Here is a 27,117-nt window from a genome sequence, read left to right as displayed (position 1 = left end):
CATTCAAGAAGATTAGCGTTGTATTTAGTGTTGAATACAATGGCTACTCCTTCTTTTCCTTGATTGTCATTGCCTGAATATAACATTTTGTATTTATTGCTCAGAAAGATCTCCCCAGTTTTGGTCTTTTTTGTTTCCGTCACCCCTATTATGTCGATCTGGTACTTATCCTAATTCCTCTGCTAGCTCCATTTGTTTGCTATTCAGGCTTCTTATGTCGATAGTACCGATCTTCAACTCTGGTGATGTTGAGTTGGGGTATGTTTTCAGATTTGTTCCCGTAGCTGACTTTTCGCTGTTCGCCCTGGTTCCTTGGCAAAAACAACGGGGGGGGGGGGCTTGTTTAACTGGGCGACGCCCCAGCCGGAATGAAATTTTGTCATGTTGACCATCATTTTGTATTTTGGTTTAACCAATAGTAATACAATTTGGTCAGCTAAATCCCAAATTCCCAGCCCATCTTCGTTCGTTCAGTATCCAGGTAGATACCGAACAGGGTGCACCACGAGAAAGTGAGGATTGGACATTAGGTCAGAAGCCCTGTCAGTTCTCCGCATCCCTTTAAAGGTTATGTGGAGGTCTCCTCTCAGTTATACAGCTTTGAGCCTTAAGCACCCCTTTTATTGATTTTAATAGACAATATCCTCCAATCTCCTAGGTGCACTATAAGGTTTTCTTTTTATGTATCTGGAATACCAGTCTATTATTCTTGAAGCACATCTATTCATCATCATCAAATTCCTGCCATGTACCCTCAAGGGGTGTATAGGATATGATAGTACAGGTAGGCATTCAAAAAATCAGGCCATCGATAATCCAGTTTCTTCAGATTTCAGGCATGGATTTCGGAGTGCGCATTTTCAAATTTACTGTGTTGGCGCAGCACTATTTTCTGTTTATGTCATGATGGCGCTATAGTCGATAAGCATTGCACTAACCTGCTTATTCCTTCTCATTTTATCATTTATTTGCTGCTGTATAGCCCCCATTATGGATTCAGCAAAGAAAAGAGGTGACATAAAACATAAACATCGCGTGCTGTTGATCGCAGAGAGAGAGTGGAATTGCTAAAAAAAACTTGATAGTGGCGTGTCTGTGCGAACCATTTGTGAAATATACGACATTGGCTCTTCAACAGCGTACGATATTAAAAAAAGAGAAAAAAAAACTGTTAAAGTTCTTTTCTGACAGTGTATTAAAAACGCAAATGTTTGTAAGGAAGTCAATGAAGGAGGGAAAAAGTTCAGAACTGGACCAAGTTCTCATAACCTGGTTTAATTTTTGTGTAAGTGAAGGTGTGGAAATTTCTGGTGATTTATTAAAGGAACAAGCCAAAATGTTTCATGAAGAGCTGGGATTGCAACACAAGTGTGAATATTCAGAAGGTTGGCTTCATCGTTTCAAGTCACGACATGGCTTACAGTTTCATGCGGCGTGTGAGGAAAATCTTTCAGCAGACAAAGATGCAGCTAGTGCATATGTGGATGAATTTGCAAAGTTAGTTAGTGATGAACATTTAAGTCCTGAACAAGTGTACAATGCTGACGAGACTGCCTTGTTTTGGAGATGTACGCCAAAAAGAACTCTAACAACTGAGGATGCAGAATCACCATCAGGGTTTAAAGCTGCGAAGGATCGCATCACGGTAATGTGCTACTCTAATGCTGCGGGTACCCATAGATGTAAGTTGCTCGTTATTGGAAAAAGTTTACATCCGAAGGCATTCAAGAGTATGACACAATTTCCTGTCCATTATTGTGACAACAAGAAGGGGTGGGTTACCACTGATATTACATTGTATTGGTTTCAAAACTGTTTTGTTCCTGAGGCTAGGGCTCACTGTAACTCGGCTGGATTAGACCCTAATTACAAGATACTTCTTATTTTAGACAATTGTTCGGCACATCCAAAAGCCGATCTTGTAGTGAAAGATAATGTTTTTGTTGTCTACCTCCCACCCAACTACACATCACTAATTCAACCACAGGACAATGGTATTATACGTTCTATGAAGTGTAAGTAGCGATCCCTGTTAATGAGGCGCCAAGTGAGGTCAGTTAATTCAGGCACCCCAGTACAGAAGTTCATAAAAGAATTCAACATTAAGGATGCAGTGTACTGTGTTGCCAATGTGTGGAAGTCTGTGAAAACATCAACACTGAAAAATGGATGGCACAAACTGTGGCCAAGTATAATGTTTACTTCTCATTCTAACGAAGACACTGAAAATAATATTGCAGGATTTAGGATTCCCAAAGAAAAGCAGCTTATACAGGAACTTCTTGCTTATGTTAAAGATGTAACTAATCCTGATGCCAAGGAGCTTTCATCAAGGATAAATGAAGATGTTTTAGCGGAATGGATGAATATCGATGATAATGTGCCTATAGCTCATCATTACACTGATTCTGAAATTGTAGATATGGTTAAAAGTCTGGGGAGAAATGCCTCTACAGGTAGTGATGAAGATTAAAGCAGTGACGAAAATAAGGAAGATGTCAGAGAAAGAATCTCTATTGACAGGTTAATTACGTTGACAACTGAACTGCTGGCTGGACTAGAGCAATGAAGTTTTGTAAGTGAACAAGAAATCATGAATGTTTACTTGCTCCAATATAAACTTATTAGAGAAAGACCCATATATATGAAGCAGCAGACACTGCACGATATATTCAAGAAAATAGCTAGGAAGCAGGAAGAAGCAGCAGTGGTGTCCACACTTGATAATCCACTACCATTAACTTCAAGTCAACCAGATGTGCTGTCACCACCACCACCACCACCATCAACATTTTATTAATTAAAATTCTGAGGAACTATTTTATTCAGTTGAACTAAAATTCTGTACAACCGTTATATTTAGTTGGTGAACATTACAATTTCATAAACTTTTCATTTAGTGTTTAATTTTCTTTTAAAGGACTGTACAGGTAGTCATTTTCTGTTAAAAATATACAGCATATATAACCATGCGAAATCCGGCACCCTTCAGGTCCGGAAGTTGCTGGATTTTTGAATACCTACCTGTACTACATGAAAAATTTACATCATTACTAACTTCCTATCTACAATTTTCCTCCAAATCAGTCTGTTCCTTATCAACACCCCAACATTATCAGATCTTATATTTCTATTGTCTAAGGCACTTTGTACCATATCAATCCACCTATATCTTGGTCTTTCTCTGGGTCGTTTTCCTGCCAACCTGGCAGAGTACAGTTGTTTTGCTCATCTTTCCTCTCCCATTCTGTTTAAGTGACCATACCACCTGAGATTAACTCTGCTAACGCATTCCTGGATGCTGATAATGTCAAGTTCTTTCCTAATATCCTCATTTTTAATATGATATTGCCATTTATGCCATCTGTTCACGCCTCTAATCTTTCTCAGGACTTTCATATCTGGGGTCTCTAGTCTTTGGTCAAGTGTTTTACTTCTGACCCAGCTGTCAGATCCATAAGTTAAAACTGGTTTGAACACTGTCTTGTATACAGCTAATTTAGTGTTTTGGTTAATTTCTCTCTTATTCCATATGAATTTATTCAATTGACTTCCAACCATACCAGCTTTGTTGATTCTGTTGTCTATTTCCATATTTAATTTACCATCTTCACTAAAAATCGTGCCTAAGTAGCCGAAATGTTGTACTTGTTCCACAGGTTCTCCGTTCACAACACAGTTCACGTTTTCAACGATTCTGTCTATTTTTATTGTCTTTGTCTTTTTATTGCTGACCTTCATACCATATCTATTACAACAGTTATTCAATTTAGTCAGGGAATCTTGCAGACTTGTAGCAGATTTGTTTAGAAGTATGACATCGTCTGCATAAAGCAAAGAGCTGACATTAACATCTCCAATTTTGATATCATGTTTAATACCACTCTCCTTCATAATGTGATCCATATAGATAATGAATAACAGAAGGGATAATGTACATCCTTGTCTCACACCAGAATTAACATTAAGCAATCTTCCTGTATTTCTTTCAATTCTAACTGCTGACTTACACCTCAAATAAGGACTAAGTATTGCTTGATATAATGTCCCATTGATACCATATAACTGTAGAGCATAATAGCTTCTCTCTTGGTTCCTTGTCATATGCAATTTCCAGATCGACAAAACTTAAATCTTTCATAAATGCTTCATGTCCTGCCCACCTTTTTGTTGTTGTTGATAAGCTTCTGCCACCTCTTTAAATCCAGATGTTTTCCTTATTTTAGTGTGTGCATCTAATGTGATATTTTTTGCTTATATTACAGACTCTTTTTTCTATTGCCCTTTGGGTTTTTATTGGGTTGTGTTCTTCGTTTTTTGTTGTGCTTGATATCTTGCTATCATAGGTCATTGCAATGCCGGATTAAACCCTGTGGATTAATAATTAACAATTATTAATGTTATTAAACAAATAAACATATGTTATTAAACAATAATTATTAAACAAAAAGTAAGGAATTTTTAATTTTAATAAACAAAACTTCATTTTTGGGAGTTTCTCGTGTGCACGCTCTAGTAGGATAACATTAATATAAAGTTTTTGTTTCTTTGAGTTGATTCATATTTTCTATCTTTTGGAAACAATTTAAGAAAGCTTGACTGTAATTTTCTTTCAAGATCTAATCAATATTATTTTGATCCATTGTTGCAGGACCGCTAAATGGCATGGAACCCAAAGCCATTTAGCGTATTTGGTAATCTGGCACTGGGTCATTGGCTAATAGAATGATACTGTTAAAAAGGTGTGATCTTATTTTGATATCTATTTTTTGGTTTGAGATAACATCTTTTATCTGGTTAAAAGCTTTCCAAGCAGTCCTTTTACATCTGTCTATTGCTTGTCCAAATAAATGTAGCTCTTCACTATCTATGACTTTATTTTGCAATCTGATTTGTTGGTCATGATAGTATTTATTTTTCATCCACTTTTTCTTGTCAGGGTGAATATGTAATCTGCCATTCTACAGCGCAAGTCTATTTCATTCAATATTATTTCTAGTTCAGATATGCGAGATATCAGAACCACATCATCAGCAAACAGGAGTATTTTAAGATTCTCTCCATGTATATTTAAACCTCCATCCAGGTTTGTGCTTTTGAGAATGTTTTCTAGGGTTGCTGTAAAGACATTAGGAGATCACATCTGCTCGTTTATTATTATTATTCAGGCCTAAATGGAGTCGAAAGACTCATCGTGCAAGGTCTTTTCTAAGAAAAAGAAGTCTATCTAGACTCATCGAGGAAGGTCCCTCCTATGAAACACAAAGTCTATCATACCACTCTTTAAATGCATTGATCGTTCCCGCTCTCACCACTCTATCAGGCAATGCATTCCACGGTTCAACCACCCTCCATGCAAAGAAACCACTCCTCACCCTCTTTCTCACGGTTTCCTTTCGTAACTTCCAGGGATGGCCCCTTGTCATGACTCCTTCCAGCTGTTCCACCAAGCAAAAGAACTCCCCAGTGTCAACCCTGTAACCACCTCTCAACAGTTTAATGTCTCAATCATATCACCTCTCCTTCTATCCACCAAACTCTGCAGTCCACACTACCTCAGCCAATCCTCATAACTAACATTGTACAGTCCTGACACCATCTTTGTTATCTGCCTTTGTACCCTTTCCATAGTTAATTTATCCACTTCAAATCCTGGGGACCAAATCTGAGAACAATAGTCTAAGTGTAGTCTGATCAGTCTTATACAATGGAATGATAACTCTTATCTCTGCATGTCAGTGTCCTTCTCATTATTTCAGCAATACTCTATGTTACCTTCACCACCTTTGCAATAAGACTTCTAAATTTCAGCTTTCTTTCAATCATCAACCCCCAGATCTCATCTCCCCTACTTCCTCGAGTATAACTCCTCCCATAGAGTATGCAGTGTCCCATTGATGTTTCCCAAACTTCAAGACCTTACATTTTCTGCATTAAACCGACACTCCCCATTCATTTGCCCATCTATCTAGCTTATTCAAATCCTCTTGCAGGGCTGCCGCATCTGCACTATTACTAATAATCCTCCCCATCTTTGCATCATCTGCAAACAACTAAATATCCCCTTGCAATCCACTGACAATGTCATTGATATAAAGGTTAAACAATATAGGTCCCAGTACTGAGACCTATGGGACCCCCACTTGTAACCCTCTGCTTCCTTGAAACTGCCCCACCATACACAAATCTCAGGTAGCTATCAGACAACCAATCCTGAATCCAGTTGACCAATCTGACATCTAGACCCATGTGCTGCAACTTAAATATCAGCTTATCATGTGGCACCCTGTCAAATGCCTTCGCTACGTCTAAAAAAATGGCAGTATATGCCTTTCCTTCATCTAATGTTCTTGTAACTTTATCATAAAAGGTTAGCATATTGCTAAAACAAGAGCACCCCCCCCCTTCACAAATCTATGTTGCCTCTCACAGATAACATTACCCTCATCTACCCAATGCTGTATACGGTCCCTCACTACTTTCTCCAAGATCTTACTAACTACTGATGACTCACAAACTGGCCTATAATTAGATACTTCCAGTCTGCTACTGCCTTTATGCAATGGCACTATCTTACCTTCCTTCCATTCCATGGGCACCTTTCCCACAGCCAGACTTTCATTGAAAAGCCAGGTCAAAGGCACTGTCAGTTCCTTAGCACATTCTCTCAAAATTCGTGTGAAATACCATCCAGTCCCACAGCTTTACTAACATCCAGAGTACTCAGTATGTGGAACACACTCTCCTCCTGCACCTCTAAACCTCGAACCTGCCCTATCCCTCTAGTATTCAAATTGACTCCTCCAGGATGAAATACTCCAATAAAGTGTTCATTGAACAATTCCACTATGTCCTCTGCATCAGTCACTCTATTTCAATTTTTATCCCACAATGTCATTCTTCCACAGTCATTTCTCCTCCTACTGGCCACATAGCTACTCCTCTCCTCAGTAGGTATTTCAAAGGGTTTGTTGAAAAGAGAAATCTGGGGTTTGCTGCCTGTATTATATGTTTTGAATTAACTTGAATTGTTCAATGCCTCGACTTTTTAGTGCCTGGAAAACTGCATTATGTTTTACTGTGTCAAATGCTTTTTTGAAATCAATAAATAGTACACAAAGTGGAAGATGACATTCTCTGCATTTTTCAGTTAGTTGGTTTAATGTAAGTGTATAATCAATTGTGGAGAATCCTTTTTAAAATCCTCCTCACTGTTTGCTGGTATTTTCATATGTTTGATTCTGTTTAACATGGTTCTTGTGAATATTTTATAGAATTGCAACAGGAGACATACTGGTCTACAGTTGTCAATATTCTCTTTTTCTCCCTTTTATGGATGAGGTTGGTTTTAGATGATTTCCATTCCATTCCTTTACTTTCATTCAGGTACCAAGTGAACTTTGTTGCTAAAGCTTTATTAGGAACATTTCCTCCTGCCTTGATATCTTTTATTTTTATATTTCATCTGTTCCTGGTGCTCTCTACCTTCATCTGATTGACTGCATATTCTACATTTTCTGGCAGTATTTTTGGTGCTTCTTTATACTCTATTAACTTTATTGATGTGACATTTTGTGTGGATAAATAGAGCCTAATATAGTAATTCTGGATGATTTTTCCATTTCCTCTTCTGTTTGTTTTTCTGATATTCTGTTCATTTAGGAGAACTGGTATTATTGTTTTTTTCATCCTTAATTCTATTTCTACTTTTTTTAGGCTCCTTTGTTTTTCTGTTGCATCTTGTAGTTTATTTATTCTAAATTTGCTGCAATCTTCTTGCATCTTTATTCTCAGTAACTAGTAACTTACTAATCATTATATATTCTAAATGAGTATGACCTGAATCTTTTAACTCTCTTCTTTTACATAGCAGCTCAAGAGTTTCTTGGCCTAGACTTCCTGCAATTATTTTTTGTCATAAATTCTGCTGATGTTTTGCATTGTTTTATTTGTTGAGTGAATTTGGTCAGGTCTTTAAGTTTCTTTCAAGATCCAATCAGTCTGCTTCACTAATTTAATAAACTGCTCCTATCAATACATTTTGATTGTTTATGGTTTGATAATGCTTGTATTTTTGCTTCCTGTCTTTTGTCTATATGAAGGATGCTCTTAACAGTCTATGAGCTGAGTTTATGTCACAGTATGTTTTTTCAATTGTTCCAAGATGTTTTATGATTCTTTTAAAATTTGTCATAATGTAGTCAATTTCATTTCTTGTTACTCTGGAGATCTCCACATTCACTTTCTTCCAGAGCATTTTTTTAAAAAAAACTATTCATTATATAAAGACTCTGCTTCAGCAAAGAAAACTGACAGATGCTCTTCTCTTTCATTTCTATCAACAAATATTCTCCATGAACCCACATCAGCTAGCTGGCCTTTATCAATTTTGGCATTGAAATCCCCACATACTATTGATGTGTGCTTTTATCTTTTAAACTGTCTCTAATTGCTTGTATAAATCTATTTTTTCATCATCAGCTGTAGAAGTAGTGGTAGAATAGAATAAAAGTAATAGGTGCATAGCAGTTTACTTTTTAATGTTTCTGTTTGGCTAACTTGAACAATCGGTTTAACTACTCTTCCTGATGAAATGTTACAAAATAGGATATTTTTTATTTGTTTTGGTCCAGCTATAAATCCCATTCCAAGATTGTTTCTTGGATGCAATTCACCAAGGAAGACCTGGTATTCCTTCCAGTTTGCTGTAAGGGCAACTCATCTTTGTTTCACATAATATCAAACACTCAAATTTTAGGTTATCAATCTCTTTCAGAAGAAAGTCTACTTGAAAGTCCTTAGCCAAAGTTCTCATGTTGAATGTTCTAAGTCGCAAGGTCAAATATTCTGCCATGGCCTGCCATCTTCTGTGAGATTTTTGGCACCCCCTGCTCTCAAAGAGTGAAAACTGCCACCTTTGTTTTTCTTGCAAGAGCTACATAGGACTGGAAGCCAATGCTTCTGAGAAATTGCCATCTTTGCTTTGGTCAAATATCTCACTTCTCCTGACCAGGTTCTGAAGTGTAGAGGACAGTATCCTTCACTCAGTGAGGCTGCGTATGTCACCATTGATCAAAAAAATTTGAGGTTCTTCTGCTGCCATCCTTTAGATGCTGACCGAACTTCCCACTGGGAAGTTAGGTTAGTGAACCAACCTTCATTAGGTTACTTGGCTTAACAGGGTTCATCTCTTGTAGAACAGTCTAGAGTTGGGATGGAAAGGCTAAGAGGTTCTGCTGATAAGAACATTATATTGCACTATCACATCTCCAAAATAAATATTCAATAAATTTGTTAAAATGTTTACCATATTTTTTTACTTATTATATAGAAAGGGTACCTAAAAAAAAAAAACATTTAACTTTGACAGTAAGGAGCACCCTAATGTATATATTAATGCTGAAGCATCAGGAACAATAAGTTATTAGCATTGGTTAGCTTGCTTGGACAAAAATTATAGGCACTTGTGAGAACATGGCTGACAAAGGAACATATTTTAGAAGGATAGAATATAAGAGATAGTGTTTTCAGGAAGGAAAGAGATAACAGGATTTTATATATATCTGGCTAACAAATGAAAGGATGCAAAAAACCTATAGCGCATCAGTATCAAATGTGAGTAACAGGATAAGAAATTTGTTAACATGTTTTTGAATGGCTGAAGGATATAGTCTTCAGGGAAGATACAGCGATAGAAGTTGTTCCAAAGAACAGAAGTAGATGGAATGAGAGAAAATTAGTTTGATAAATTTGGAGGTGGATAGTAGATGAATGATACCAGCAGTGACCATTAAAGTAAATGCAGAAAAGACATAATTCAAAAAATGAATGTGTGTGAGAGAGGGACTGAAATGGTTCTGTGAGAGAGGAGGTAGTCATCAATTAATCTCAACTGTCCCCTGCTGAATAGCATCAAGTAATGCTGGTAAGGCTTTGAGTGCACCCCCCCCCAAATTTGAGAGCACTGTTCCATGTTTTCTGGCAGATCTGAGATTTATAATGTTTCTGGCAGTTATATAGTGTAGAATAGTGGTTTGTGCAGAGAAATACACAATTTTCTGGCAGCTGTCGAAGCTATGGCTTAGAAGTGCTTATATGACAGGAAAGACTGGAGATACAGGTCAGCCCAAGAAGAGAAATCTGATCATGTTTTGATATTTGACTGTTATCAAAAGTAAGGGAAAGTGATGCAAGATCTTTCTTGCAGGATTGTGCTTAAGTAGCATTCATGTTCACAAGATTATTCGCATCCCATTGAAGAATAGTGAAGAGATCACAATTTAAGGCATTAGTTTTAGAGGCTCTTCAGACTTCTAATGACTGGGCCTTACAAGGTTTGTGAAATAAGAAGGAAAAGTGGAGTATACTGCCATCATCACAGAGCTCATCCCATTTAGCATCTTTGTAATCCAAGAGGACAACAACACTGAAAATGGTTATAGACTGTTCTAAAGTGAAGGAAACTTGGATCAAGTTGTGGGCTGGGTTACATTGTGGATGTTAGCTCTCCTCTTAGTAACCCAGCCCACAACTTAATTCAAGTTTCCTCCACTTTAGAACAATCTACAACCATTCTCAGTGTTGTGTCCTCTTAGATTACAAAGATGCTAAATGGGATGAACTCTGTGATGATGGCAGTATACTCCATTTTTCCTTCTTATTTCACAAACCTTGTAGGGCCCAGTCATTAGAAGTCTGAGAGCCTCTAGAACTAATGCCTTAAATTGTGATCTCCTCACTATTCTTCAATGGGATGCGAATAATCTTGTGAACGTCAATGCTACTTAAGCACGATCCTGTATAATTTCCTACAAGAAAGATCTTGCAGGAAATTATACAATATATTAAAGAAAGATCTTTGGAAGGGGGGGGGGGGAGCTTGTTAAGAAAGGTTAAGGGTATTGGCAAAGATAGTGAGGGTTATCTAGTATTCTGGTAGAAAGATGGAGTATCCGTGTTGGAGAAGCATTACTAGTGATAGAAGCAGTTATAAGAAGTAGATTGGTGATGCTGAAGAAGGAATTAGGCATGTGACATGGAAAGAGACTGGCTGTTAAAAGTGTAAGAAGAAAGAAGTGGTGATAGCAGCAGAAAGTGGTATGCATCATATCTTCAATCAAACATAGCAGGGGTTGAAGGTGTATATGGGAGAAAAATGATTTATGAAGAAGTGTGAATGAGATAGCAAAGTGGAAGAGTGCACGATTGTCAAGATATGATAGTAGAGAAATTAGGAATAGGCAATGATTATGAATCACATGATGGCTAGAGTGTAGGAAGAGTCCTTGAGTATGTGGCTGTGTGAGATAAATTTAAAAATTTTATCTCATACATCCAAAAGGAGAGGAAGGGAGAGAGAGAGAGAAATGGACAATGTGATGCTGAATAGACTGAAATGAAATAATTGTGAAGCTGTTGAGAGAAGTGTGTGTGTGTGTGTGTGTGTGTGTGTGTGTGTGTGTGTGTGTGTGTGTGTGTGTGTGTGTGTGTGTGTGTTCATGCAAGAAACAATAATTAGGCAGTGGGACTGTGAGTAAGCTACCAGAACAGAGAGGAGAGGAACAGTGGTACATGAGATAGGATTTCAGGGATGGCCTCAATGGAGGCATGAAGTCAAATATCTTGTAGAATAATAGTGCAAAACTGTTAGAAAGGGGAAAGCTATTATACAAAAATGTAAGGATTATTCAAAATAAATGGATAGATGTAACAGGGATGATGAAGACAGATGAATACAATATATAACTTATCTGGAAGAGAAAAAGAATAAAAGAAATGGGGCGTTACCATGGAATACTGAGGAAGATGATTCTGAAATGTTCAAGGAGATTAAACTGGTAAGTTACAAATAAGTGATAACAAGTGACTTTCACTATTGAAAAGAATTATAACACCAGAGAAACACTTATGCAAAAAACTGTATTAGCATAGATTTATTTTCGCCTAAGAACAGCTTTATAAAGAAATGTGTGAAACTTTACTTCAGTGTCCTAACTTAAACAGATCAGATGGTCTATATACATCTGCTTTGTATGTACTTTTTAAATCAGCTAATCGTTACTTTATTTTGTCTAAACACACACACACACACACACACACACACACACACACACACACACACACACACACACACACACACACACACACACACACGATTATCGGTTATGTTGATTCGGCATGTAGATATGTTCATATTATTTACTGACTGAATTCCGAGAATTAGAAAAACAAATTAATTTAACACACAACATGTTTCGTCGGAATGCCGACTTCTTCAGGTGTAAGAACATTGAAAATAAACATAAAAAACACCGTAAAGAAACATCGTACCACTACAATAACAGACTATGAAATGGAATTAAGTTTGAATTGAAGCTACAGTCCGGGCTAACTAACTTCTCAGATGCACCAATATCTGATTGCAGATCTATGCGAGTCTGGCAAACTATAACTAAGGTTACTGTTTATGTGAAAGAGTCTAGGATAATTTCTTTGGATTCAACTATGCGGCGTTCTACTTCATCGTGGCATATACGAATGTTTGATGTTATATTCCAGTCTATGTCGTGTTGGCAGCCTTCATTATTTGTGTTCACTGAGAACAGGACATGGCTTGAGAGGGTGCTTGCTCTGGTTCTACTATAAGCGATGTCTCTCTGATGTTCTTCAAGACACAGGAGGATGAACTTCTCAGTTTGGCCATAATATGGCTTCTGTGTTGTTGAGTTTTGCATTGTTGATTGCAAATATCGCTTCCATGTGAAGTAAAATTCCATGCAAAGTAAATCAACTATGCAAAACCCCCAGTTGACAACATTTCTCCTGGTGAAAGACAAGCCATTAAAAAATTTACGAAGAACAAAGATGTTATCATCCTCCAAGCTGACAAGGGTAATGCAACTGCCGTCCTAAATAAAACAGATTACCGTAACAAAATCTTAGCGTTATTAGAGTCAAATACATACTCAGAGCTAGAGAGAGAGAGACCCAACGAGAGAGATACATAATAGAACCAACAACCTCCTAAAAAAGACCATGGAACTTCCAAGAAACATACGCCTTTTTCTTCATTCTCGACATCCACTCATCCCCAGATTATACGGCCTTCCAAAGGTACATAAAGAAAATTTCCCACTAAGGCCAATTGTTGATAGTATTGACTCACCTTGTACGTATAAGTTATCAAAATATCTAGCATCCTCCTTAAAAGGTTTAGCAGGAAAATCTCCTTCTTACATTAAAAATTCAACAGACTTCATCTCCAAAATTAAAAATATAAAGCTCAAGAATTCAGATATTATGGCAAGTTTTGATGTAGTGGCACTCTTCACAAATGTTCCAACTCAAGAGGTTCTCAATATTTTAAGTAACAAGATCTTAAAAAAGATCTTTGCTCTGCTGTCACATTGTATTAATTCAGGCTACTCTAAGTTTGAAGAAAAAATTTATAAATAAAATAAGGGATTAGCAATGGGCAGCCCCCTGTCTCCAATACTAGTCAACTTTTTTTTTTTTTTTTTTGAGGATTTCAAAGAAAAGGCCTTCTCTACTGCTACACTTAAACCTAAAATCTGGCTGTTATGTGGATGACATATTCCTTATTTGGGAATACAGTATAGATAATCTTCACATTTTTTTAAACAACTTCCACTCAGACAAAAAGTTTACCATCGAAATTGAAGAAAACTGATCTCTGCCATTTTCAGACATCAAACTTACTAAGATGTCTGACTCCTTAAAAATCTCGATCTTCAGAAAATCAACGCACACAAACAGATACCTGCATGCGTCCTCATACCACTATCCAGCACAGAAGTTAGGTATCATCTCCACTCTGGCTCATAGTGCCAGGTCTGTATTGTCAGATGAGGAGGAGCTAAAAAATGAACTACAACATCTCAAAAGAACCTTCACAAATAATGACTACTCTTTAAAAACTATCAATAAACAACTATAGTACCATCCTCAAAACAACACAGAGACACAGGACAACCCCAAGGGTTATATCTCTTTACCGTACATCAGCTCACACTCCCGGAAACTAAGAATTTTGAAAAACTTTAATATAAAAAAGTGCTTTTCCACTCTTCCTAAACTAAGATCAATTCTAAGCCAACCAAAACAGGATCACAATCATCTTCAGTTTCCAGGTGTATATAAAAGCATATATAACTGTGGGAAGCCATATAATGGCCAAACTGAGAAGACCATCCTCCTGCAACATTGCTTATAGTAGAAGCAGAGCAAGCATCCTCTCAAGCCATGTCCTGTTCTCAGTGAACACAAATAATGAAAGCCACCAACACGAAATAGACTGGAATACAACATCAAAGAATTCATATATGCCATGATGAAGTAGAAAGTCGCATAGTTGGTCCAAAGAAATTATCCTAGACTCTTCTCACTTAAACAGTAACCTTAGTTATAGTTTGCCAGACTCGCATAGCTCTGCCATCAGATACTGGTGCACCCGTGAAGTCACACGCTCGCATATGCCTAACAATAGAACTTCAGCCCAGATTGTTGCTTCAGTTCAAATTTAATTCCAGTTCATAGTCTGTTATTGTAGTGGTACAATGTTTCTTTATGGTATTTTTTTATGTTTGCTTTTAATGCTCTCGCATCTGAAGAAGTCGGCATTCCGACAAAACATGTTGTGTGTTAAATTAATTTGTTTTTCTAATTCTCAGAATTCAGCCAGTAAATAATATGAACACACACACACACAATGATGTGCTGAAAATTTGTGATAATTGCCATGAAAGAATTGAGATATGTAAGTTGGGTTGACAACAATGGTATAATCTTTGATGGATAGCATGGATTTGCTAAAGGGAGGTCATTTTAGTAATCTACTTACTTATTAAGATAAAGTGACTGCTTCCTTGGACAGAGGAGAAGGATACACAGTAATATACTTGGATTTTGCAAAAGCTTTTGATAGAGTACCTCATGATAAGTTGACAGTCAAACTAGAGCAGATGGGGTTGGATATTAGATTAGTGCATTGGATTGGAGACTGGCTATCTGATAGGTATCAACAAGTTGTGTATGGGGGTGCAATATCCAGGAAAAGGAAAGTCATTAGTGGAGTGCCTCAGGGGTCTGTTTTAGGGCCATTACTATTTAACTTGTATATTAATGATATTGGCGAAGATTTGGATGGAGATATTCAGTTGTTTGCAGATGATGCAAAGTTGGGACGAACCATAAAGAGTAGTGAAGATGTTGTGGCCTTGCAAGAAGACTTGGATAAATTGAGTGATTGGGCAAGCAAATGGGGATGTGAGTTCAATGTTGCAAAATGTAAGGTTTTAAAATTTGGAAAACAAAGATGGGATGCAGAATTTATGCTTGGTGAGAATGTATTGTTGGAAGTAGAGGAAATAAGAGATCTGGGGATGATATTGGATAAGGATCTAAAATTTAGGGGACACATCACCAAAATTGTGAAGACAACACAAGGACTTCTGGGAATGATGCGGAAGACACTGACGTGTAGAAGTAGGGAGATTCTTGTTCCATTGTATAAGGCTTTGATTAGGCCACACATGGACTATTGTGCCCAGATTTGGTCACCTGGTTTTCAGAAGGATGAAGAGATGTTGGAAAGGGTCCAAAGGCGACTGACTAAGGTAATTTCTGGCCTCTGGAATGTCGAGTATTAGGAAAGATTGAAAAGATGTAATTTGCAGAGTCTAGTGGAGAGAAGGAAGAGGGGAGATATGATAGAGACCTACAAGTTGGTAAGGGGTTGTTATAGGATCAATGATGGATAAGTTCTACAGAGAATAGTGGGAGATCAGGGGAGAACCAGAGGTCATCCCTGGAAACTGTATAAAGAGGGTGTGAGTAGGGGGGGGGAGAAGCAGGTTTTTGTTCGTGCAGAGTTGTGAGTGATTGGAATGCCTTGCCTGAGAGTGTGGTGTCTGCAAAGAGTTTTGAATGTGTTTAAGACACGGTATGATGAGATGTGTGTGAGATAAAAGGACCTCCTAGATGAGTCTTTGACTCCATGAGGTCTTGTTTAATAATAAAATAATAATAATAATGTAATAATATGTAAGTTACCTATGTAACTTACATATTATTCTGCATATTCCCTACAAAGTGTTATACACTTGTTACAGTGCTGGTGCATCATTTGCAATCCTCTGAGAAAAAAAAAGTCTTTCCCTATTGTTGCACAAATTGGTCTATTTTTGTTCTTGGTGTTTATTAGAACTTTTCATCCCCCCCTCACTCATGTGTGTGTATGTGTACTCTGAAAATACTAGTGGTGGTGGTGGTTGGCAGTAGATGGCATTGGTGTACATGATGAAGGTAGTTGCAGTTCGTGGAGTGGTGGAGACTGAGTGTTGTAGAGTTAGTGCCATCCCTTGATGAGTCTTTGGACTCCCTGGAGGTGTTATGTAATAATAATATATAGCCAGCTGGCTTGGTTGGCCAAGCGATTAGCATATCCGCTCTCCAGCCAAAAGACTGAGGGTTCAAATCCCACTGTGGACATGGATGTTTGTGAATTATCTGTGGAAATACTAGTGGTGGTGATGGTGCGATAGACAGCGTTGGTGTAGTTTTTGAACTGCAAGTGGTGGAGACAGAGTTGTAGAGTACGTGCCCTCCCTCAATGAGTCTCAGGACTCCCTGGAGGTGTCATGTAATAATAATAATAATTATGATGTATTTTTTCAGCCAGCCTGGTTGGTCAAGTGGTTAGAGTATTTGCTTTTCAGCCAAAAGGCTGCGGGTTCAAATTCTGCTGTGGGCATGGATGTTTGTGATTGTCTTTGAAAATACTAGTTGTGGTGGTGGGCAGCATATGGCATTGATGTAGATGATGATGGTAGTTGTGGTTTGCTGTAGTTGGTGAACTCAGTGGTGGAGGAGATGGAGAGTTGTAGAGTAGGTACCCCCCCTCCCTCGATGAGTCTTTGGACTCCTTGGAGGTATCACGTAATAATAATAATTTTTTTTTTTTTTTTAATGTTAGGAAAATATTGACCTTTTACAGTTATATTACATTAGCTACTTAGGTGGCACTTCTTTAGAATCGTCTGTTAATGTTTAATTGCCATTCTGCGATCTTGTACTGACAACACTTATGATACTTAGTGAAAATTCTATGCTAATATAATGTTTTATGCAAGTTGTTTTAATTCTGATGTTGTAATTCTTTTCAATATGCCAACTCACAATATTTCCCTACTGAAACAAACTTTCACTACATAAGTATTGATAGGAAGCAAGAAATAACTGTGTGAATAATGAAAATGAATTCCTTGATTTACTCAGGGAGAAAGTTATTTACACAATATTTGGTAGAAGCAACATGTGAGATACGAGTTAGACTTAATAATAATCTCGTATGGTAATAACAGATAGTCATTCTGATGCCATAAATTTGTGCGAAGTTTTGATTAATGTCCATTTAATATTGCCATATCAGTGAATTGAAAAGTCAGTGAACAAAAGAGATATGTGGAATTATAGTGCAGGAGATCATGAAACTAAGGAAACAGACTGGTCACCCACCATAGCATAATCAATTGAAGGGAAGAAAAATCATTAGTGCCATGAATTTCACTTAGGATTACTTAATGAGCAACGTCAGACTGTATTTACAAGGTTAGGAGGATAAACAGATTTGGGTAAAATGGTTGAATCATGAAATTATACAGGAGTTGTAGAGAAAGATGTTATGAAGAATTTAAAGAACAGAGTACAATTCAGTAGCATAAGGAGTATAAGACAAGCTAGGAAGGTGATGAGTATAGCAAGGAAGATCTGTAGCCTCAACCAAAGGAAACCCTAAAGAATTCTACATGTATTTAACTAGTAGAAAATGGGGTGAATACAGAAGATTAACTTAAGTAAATGCACATGGATCATATCTAGCTGAAGGGATTGGAAGTAGTGATGAACAACAATGGAGAAAAAGGAGATACCAAGTGGGTCAAGAATGTGGAATGTCTGGAATTTTAAAATTAAGCTTTATGTTAATGTCAGTAGAGCTAGATTTGAATACCATCATATATCTTCAGGGAATTTGTGAAGGTGACAGTATCCTGGACTTGGTTGCTCTACAAGTCTGGCAACAGGAACAGTCCTGAAAAAGTAGAAAGAGAGAAACGAAGAAGCAACTGAATAAGAGAGAATTCACATCAGTGGTGTGCCAGGTATGGTGGTTAAAGTGATGCAGAAATTGTTTAGGAATAGAATACAAACGTGGTGTGATGAGAACAGAAATCTTTCTAGGAAACAGTATGAGTCTGCTAAGGTGTGTGTGTGGGGGGGGGAATCTTGATTCAGTGACTTCATTACATTTTATAAATGGGTTAGAGGTTTGTTAGACAGTAGAGATAATTATGATAATTTTTGATTTTGCAAAGGCAAAATCAAAACTACCATATAAGGGGACATATCACTGAGTAGTGCAAAGACTACTCAGAAGATTGCTGTCAATACATCTCATCTGCAGGGATAAGGAGGTGATAGTGCCACTGTATAATACTCTGATCAGGACAATCTTCATTTCTGTGGACATTTCATCTGAGTGATAAGGAAACACTAACGAGAGAGAGAGAGAGAGAAAAAGAGTGCAGAGGTAAGCAACTCTCAGGACCTTGGAATGTTGAGTACAAGTCAGAATAAGGGAACATGCAATGCAAAAGTTTGATAGACAGGAGGAGAAGATATAACAGAAGAAGAAAGTTGGTGAGTGGGGAAATATTGCAATCTGAAGAGTGTAAAAAGGATCAAGTGAGTAAAAAAATGCAATAATTATTTTTTTACATGGCAAGTGTGAATAAGTAGAATACATAATTACAGAGGATGGCAAATAGTGATAAGTCCAAATAAGTCTTCTGAAACCATAGAACCCAGAAGTAATTTTAATACTAATAATACTAGTTATATCTGTGTGTGTGCATACACATGCACACATATTTTGCGCATTCCTCCTTCAACAGAAGTATGAAATATTACCTGAAGGACTAACAGCTGTTTTTGATGGTATTTTCAAGTCAACTAATGAAGTACAACTCTGAACAGGTAGGTGACCACCAGGGCTTATATGTCCAACAAGTCTATCATCGCCTAAGGTATCCAAATCTCTTTTGTCATTTGACACATCATGGAGAGTTTGATAACTAGAAGATAGCCCAACACCAATGGAGGAATGGCTGAGGACAAGGTTCTTCATAATAAAATAAAGCAAAATAAAATAAATAACTTTTTTTTGCTGAATTCAAAAATATAATAAATGACAAGAAAAAAAAAATGAGAATAAACTTCACTGGAATAATGATATGTACATTTGCATGTATTAACTAAAAAATGCACCCTTTAAAGTGAGAAATAATGAAGTACTTTAGCTTCACTTTTTTTTTTAATTTCAATATCAAAATCTTTATATAGACACATATGCACTATCTAACAACAATTGTCTGGACACTTAAGCAATTACAATTGATACCAGCAGGCAAACCTTAATATCAAATATGTCCACGTTTGGCTTTGATCACCTCATACACCCTTTGAGAGAGGCTTTCCACCAATGTGTGGCAGACATCAGGTGAAATTTTTCTATATTCCTCCATCAAAGCAGCACTGAGTTCAGTGACAGATCGAGGATGTGCTGCTCAGGACCTCAATCAATGCTCCAATTCGTCCCACAAGTGTTCAATGGGGTTGAGGTCAGGACTCTGTGCAGGCCAGGGCAGTCGCTTAACACCTATTTCTTCATACCATTCCATAACAGTTGCAGCTTTGTGGCATGGGGCATTGTCATCTTGATAGTAACAAGCAGTGGTACACCCAGAAGGGGGGAGGGCCAAGGGGCCCTGCCCCCAAAGAAAAAAGGGAAAAAATATTAAAACATTTTTCAAAAATCTTTTCCTAATTAAAATTCATTTTTTTATTTATGTTTTGTCGTCGTGTGTTCTATTTCTATACTACTTATGAATTAGTCATTGCAAATGCCCAGTCATAGGTCCTATGCAATGCATAGTGTGTATCTCAAATCATCTACTCAACTCGCCCCCCCCCCCATTGTGCTACTGGTAACAAGGGTCCATTCCATAAAAACTCCACAGTGTTGGCAGCTCCTGATTATCCAGAATATCAAGGTACTGAGCTGCCCTCATGGAACCATGGACAACGACCAGTAGTCACACTCCAGACCAGCTGAATGCACCCCACACCATTACTTCACTACCACCAAACTTTACTGTGGGTACAACATACGATGGTGACAAGCATTCACCAGGGTGCCTCCACACCCACACCTAGCCATCAGACTGGAAACAGGTGAACCTTGATTCATCACTCCAGAGTACTATTTTCCATTGATCAATGGTGAAGCTTGCATGCTCTTTGTACCAGGCCTTACGAACCACTTTATTCATTGTTGTGATGTTTGGCTTGTGTGCCACTGCTCTTCTGTGGAAACCCAGTAAATGGAGTTATTTTCGTATAGTATTAGTGTTCACCATGGTGTTACTGGCGCTCTGGAACTCATCACAGATGGTCTGTGCTGATTGTAGCCAGTTTTTCTGTGCCACCTGTTTTAACACCCTTCTGTTCCTGTCAGTCATTTTTGGCGGCCGCCCTACGTACTTTCATTCACTAGTGATGCCAGACGTCTCCATTTGTTGACTGCATTGCCAACTGCAGATTCTGGATACTCCAGTTGAGTGGCAATGGCACACATGAACATACCACCAATGTGACAGCTCACAATGACACATCTCTCAAAGTCACTAAGTTCACATCATGTTGTCATACCTGTATTCAACTGATACAATGAAATACTGCTTCCTACTATCTGTACACGAACAAACCTGGAATGTTTCATAACTTCAAATAACAGGGGATGTCTGGACAATTATTGGTAAAGTGTATATCATTAAAATTTAAACATAAAAACAAAAGAGACTACAAAAATATAAATAATACAGCATTAAAATTATTCAACACAAACTTTAAGGTTCAAATATTTAATTTTCATGCTTTTTTTTTATGTAGCAAATTCTTTAAATCATCCATAGTGCTCTCTGAAAGATCTTTCATTATTGCAGGGATGCTCAGTCTTGTTTGAAGCATTATAGATGTTAAATGATTTTTAACGATCTTTAATTTAGAAATTAAAGATCCTCCAGTTGAATTAAATTGACAGTCAAAGTAGTTTTCAAATGCCACTGCTAATGCAACCTTTGGAACTGCATTTAGAATTATTACTACATAGCATTTTTAATTAAATTAAATTAAAGATGCCAAGAAATTACATTGCTGTTTAATCCTTTATCCAAGTGTAAGCAAAACAAATTTTGTGCTTGCATATAGAGGCTGATGACTTCAAATTAATTGCCTTAGTATACCTTAATACAAAGCCCACAGCCTTTTGGATGTGTATAATGCTATGCATTATGGGAAGGATGATTACCCATACCAGTTTCAACCTTATTGAGGTCTCATCAGTGGGAGTCAGATCCAGAAGAGATACCAAAGTTGAAATAATGCAGAAGTCAGATTTCCAACATACAAGGAACAAAAGGTGTAACACATTAATTTTATAATAACCACAACAGAGATAAATGTTATAGACTTGGCTATAAATTAAATTAAAGATTCCAAGAAATTATATTCTTGTGTAATCCTTATTGAAGTGTAAGTAAACAAAGTTTGCATGTGAAGTATTTTCACAACCAGGTTTGTATATAGAGGCCAATGACTTTATATTAATTATCTTAATGTACAAGGAGAGACACCTGCACTATTTTTTTACATTAATGTTATGGTGAATGATTTCAAAAGGAACATCCAGTAGTCTACTGATATTATGCAAAATGAGAGAGGGCAATATTAATAAAAGGCAATATTTAACCAAATTAAACAAAAATTTTTTATTTCATCTGTCACTGCTTATTTCGTTTAATAATCTTTAAAAGTGATTACTCCAGACATCTAGGACAGTGCTTTCCAAACTTCTGGATGTTAGGGCTCCCTTTGGAAAAATTAAAATATTTCATGGCTCCCCTCAAAAAAAAAATCATAATATAGACATTTATTATTATAATATTTATTGTATTTATATTCAATACAAAACATACCAGCAAATATTGCAAAAATCAAATGCAAATATTACATTTTTAGCATCTTACATACACATTTGACATGGCACATTATCTCATATTTTTATATAGATAGATATATTATTATTGTACATTTGCAGTATGAGCACATGAAACGTAAAATGATTAGTAATAAAGAAAGAATTAAAAACAAAAAAGAAGTTTAATAACAATTTAATGTGATGGATGTGTTTCAATACTGCTACACAAAAAGTCAATTATCAGGTGAAATATTTGAAACTGCAATTCTTAGATTTCTGCTTTGAAATGAAACTTATATGAATAAGCATATATTTATTAAGCGTCGAAATAGGAAGGAAGCAAAATTTGTGAGCCTGCACCAATGTGTGATTTTTTTCCATTAAAATATCAAAAATAACAAAAAAGAAATAAGTATAGTTTCTGGGAAAATTCCCATGTTACTCCTCTTAAACACTATTAATATAATTACGGCTATTATAGCCAATCCTTGTCCCCATTTCCACATAAGGATATTCTTCCCCTTCGTTCCCCCCCACCACAAAAAATGCAGCCCTAAATAAAATAACACACACACACACACACATATATATATTATTAATAGTAACCCGGGCTTCCAATCTTATTTCCTGCATCAAAATGCACCCCCATGTTCCTTTCCCCCTCCCTCTCTCTTCCTCCCCTCTCCATTTATAAACAACCTTCAGCAAGATCTTGGAATTGGAAGGCATCATAGAACCAAAAACAAGGTATGTACAAAATTTTTTCCACCTCTTTTATTCTGCCATATTGCCTTCTATACTCACCCATAATGCCCTAATAATATATATATATATATATATATATATATATATATATACCCCTTTTCTGAATAATGTTAGCCAATGTATTAAAATAAGAGACACTCCTAAACAAAAACAGGCTATAATAGCCATAATTATATTAATAGTCCCCATTTTCACATAAGGATATTCTTCCCCCTTTGTTTCCCCCCCTCCACCCACAAAAAATGCAGCCCTAAACAAAATAATATATATATATATATATATATTATTAATAGTAACCCAGGATTTCCAATCTTATTTCCCGCGTCAAAATGCACCTCCATGTTCATAAGTCATAAGCACTCCCCCCCCCCTCCATTTTTACACCTTAGAAGCATGTCAAATCTAGTTTGTACTGAATTTATTGCTATTAAGGTGGAAAAATGGAGGGGGGATTTTTTAGTCTATCTGTTAAACCTCATCATCAAATTCCTGGGGTTTCCAATCTTATTTCCTGCGTCAAAATGCACCTCCATGTTCATAGGTCATAAGCACTCCCCCTCCATTTTTCCACACACACACACTGGAGTACACCAAATTAAATGCAAGTTTACCCTTCCATACACTGGTGAAATTGGATGCACGACTGACATCAGGAAAAAACAGAATGCAAAAACCATATCTGACTAATCCACCATGAGAAAACTACACTTGTCAGTCCATGTACTGGAGACCTTCCATGAGACTGGCTGGACTTTCCATAGGACTCAACTCTTACACCACTCAAGAACCTAGTATAAAAGAAACATTTAAAGAGGCATGGGAAACATTCATAAAACTAAATGTAAACAAAAATGATGGGCTAAAAATCTCCAAGTTGTGGACAACATATATACAACCTAGAAAACAATGCACATCCTCAGATTGTCCAGAGCAGAGCTTCCTAAACAGTGGGCAGCAGCCCACAGTTTGTTGAGGGGGCTGTGAAATAATGAAAACAAATTTAAAATGTTTTAAGACCAAGTAGATATTATATCTACTTAACAATCTACCCTATATATATATATATATATATATAAAATGATAAGCCTTCTTATGTCAAGTTTTTTGAAATGTTTAAAATCTCAGGGGCTACCCTGAGTGTCGAGTCTTCAAAATTCAAGTCATCAGAATTCAAGGAGAACCGGCCCACCAGTCTGGAACTCTATAGCTTTGATATAGAATCTTTATATACGAATGTACCTCTCAAAGAGACTTTGGAATTACTTGCTGACATCTTCCCACAAGACATTATAAAATTATTTGATTTCGTAATGCATTCTGGATATTTCTTATGTCAAAACAAATTTTACAACCATGTGGAAGGAACAGCCATGGGAAGTCCGCTCTCTCCTGCTCTAGCCAACTTTTATTTGGAACATCTAGAAGAAGTCCTGTTCTCATCTAGATTCCCCTCAACCATCCTTTTGGGTTAGATATATAGACGACATCTTTGCTGTATGGCCTCGTAACAGAGACTCCTTACCTTCCTTTTTAAGCAGTATCAATTCCTTACATCCTCGTATAAATTTTACCATGGAGATTGAAAAAGACAATGAGTTATCATTTTTAGATGTCCTCCTCATCCGTTTACCTTCAGGTATTCTTACAACAACAACAGTTTACAGAAAACCAACTTTCACAGGTTGTTATATTCTCAAAGAATCTGCTCATCATGCTTATCAAAAAACAGGAATCATAAAATGTTTAATCCGATGAGCCAAAACCAACTGTTCAACTTCTCATTTATTACAGAAAGCACTTTCAACTATCAAACATCACATGAAACTAAATGGCTTCTCCGAAAAGAGTACACAACACCTTTTCGATTCTTACAATCCAACAAAAAACAGCAAAGATTCAATAAGTCGAGTTCCAATTCCTTACATTTCCGGGATTTCAGAACCAATTTCAAGAATTCTGAAGAAATATGATTTAACAGCCACTTATACACCTATTAACAAATTATCCACCCATTTTCCTTCTTCTAAAGATAAATGCTCAACTATGTCTCTACCTGGTGTGTATCAAGTTCCATGTAACTGTAATCTTTCCTACTGTGGACAAACTGGACGCTCTATAGAAAAAAGAATTTAAGAGCATCAATCATCCATTCAACACAACAAACCCGAGAAATCTGGATTAGCTTAGCACGGAATAGAAACAAGCCACAACATCCTTTGGTCCAAGACGCGCCTCCTATACAGATGTCGCTATAAATTTGAATGTTTATTTAAAGAAAGTGTGGAGGCTTTACTTCAACATCCTAACTTGAATCGTAATGACTGTATATCTGTATGAAAAATTTGGGAAAGTTTAATCAGGAAAAACACATTAATTATTATTTTCCCCTCCCATATTAGTCTAATGTTATTTAAGATTATTACATGAATTTCTGAATTAATATCTTTAATTTAATCATGACTCTGATAAAAAAAATGTTTACTCTTTTAATACTTAGCGATATGACACCACACAGCTCGTTCTATTTGTGAAAGATCAACTGCTCGTATTCCACCTTGTTTTTTAAAACTATTCCTAGGTAGCCACTGAAGATGGTCTGTAATATTTGGCAAATTAAATAATATTCTTGTGTAAACGTGTATATATTTTATAATCCTAATGTCACAAGTATCTATAAAGAATCAAGAAAGTATATTCTTGTTTAATCCTTCTCCAACTGCAAGCAAACCAAGGTTATGCATGAAGTATTATCACAACTAGGCTAATTCATTTCAGACAAATTATGGAAACTACATTCGTGTCAAAAATAACTATTTTAATTTCCCAACGTTTCGACCTTCATATTAAGGTCATCATCTGGAGTATACACATATATACAAAGACAAGCTATATTACATTTCACACAGTATGGCAGAGAGACAATGATTTGATCAACGGGTCTTCTACTGGCCTGACCTCTAGTGAAAAAAAAATTTAATTCAATAAATAATTAAATAAATAATTCAATTAAATAGTATTCAACCCAAAATATGAGGCTAATCTTCTTGAATGGCAGTCAGTCTCAAGTAGAGTAATGTGGGCAAATATGAGAATGGGGAACTGGACAATGAGACTTATTTGTGCCTATGGTCCCACAGAAGGTTCTACTAAGGCAGAAGTGGAGGAATTTTTTGAGGCTTTAGAAAAAGCAACTGACACAATGAAAAAGGAAAAGTTGGTCCTTGTTGGGGATCTAAATAGCAGCGTAGGAAATGATTGTGAGACATACAAAAATATTTTGGGAAAATTTGGAGAAAAAAGCAAAGCTAATAATAATGGCAAATATCTGTTGGATTTCTGCGGGAACATGGACTGGTTATTACTAACAACATGTTCCAAAATAAAAATGTGCACAAAATTCACATGGAGAGAAGAGGCTAGGAATAAGAAAAGTCTCATGTTATTGTTGATAGTGATGTTTTCTCCCTGGTGCAGGACACCAGAGTGTACAGAGGATTTGAAATTGGAAGTGATCACTATTTAGTCTTGAGCAGAATAAAATTGAATTTCATATTGAAAAGAATAACATGCAATAAAGTTTTAAAGCGAATAAAAGTTGAGCAGCTCTCAGATGTGAACTGTAGACTAAAATACAGAAAGATTATTGAAAAGAAAATGAAAGAGTTTGAGAACAGGAATCAAACCTTGGAGATTCAGTGACAAACTCTGAAGAAAACATTGATTGATTCTGCCAGAGAGGCAGGTGGTGAGGTTGTGTGCAAGGATAAAAAAATCAGAACTCCCTGGTGGACACAGGAAGTTAAAGAGGCAGTGAAGGAAAAGAAGAAAGCATATCAAAAGTTCCTGGCAAATAAGTCAGCTTTTACTCTTACAGAATACAGAGACAAATGTAAGAAAGCTAAACAGTGTGTAAATCTAGCTAAACAAAAGTCATGGAAGGACTTTGGCAAGAATATAGAAAATAAATATCAAGAAGGTGGCAAAATATTCTGGAGGTTGATGAAGAAGCTTAGGAATGGAGGAAAGAGTGTTGTAAAAGGAGTTAGAGATGATAAAGGTGACATGAAAACAGGAGAAAAAGATATCCTTGAAGTATGGAGTAATTACTTTGAAAAACTGCTAAATGAAACAAGCAGTGATGACAGCACAGTGATAAAAAACACTGACCAGGCATGCAGTCAGGAATACATATCCATACTTGAAGTAGAAAAAGCCATCAAAGGCTTGAAATGTGGAAA

At 36.6% G+C, this 27,117-nt stretch overlaps 1 protein-coding gene across 1 annotated transcript in view; it reads right to left on the bottom strand.

The window, feature by feature from the left end:
- Positions 1-27,117, bottom strand: part of LOC150107055 (homeobox protein dve-1-like) — a 254,064-nt gene that overhangs the window by 217,953 nt on the left and 8,994 nt on the right. The window contains exon 2 of the mRNA XM_090392921.1: positions 18,988-19,198. Within this exon, the coding sequence (XP_090249047.1) occupies positions 18,988-19,198 (211 nt within the window). The remainder of the gene's footprint in view (positions 1-18,987; positions 19,199-27,117) is intronic.

Source organism: Typopeltis vanoorti, chromosome 5, assembly GCF_054136105.1.
Source record: "Typopeltis vanoorti isolate ZY-2024b chromosome 5, IOZ_Tvanoo_1.0, whole genome shotgun sequence".
Classification (NCBI taxonomy): Eukaryota; Metazoa; Arthropoda; class Arachnida; order Uropygi; family Thelyphonidae; genus Typopeltis; species Typopeltis vanoorti.
Note: the sequence above shows the minus strand (reverse complement) of the source record. Positions and strands in the feature narration are given on the sequence as shown.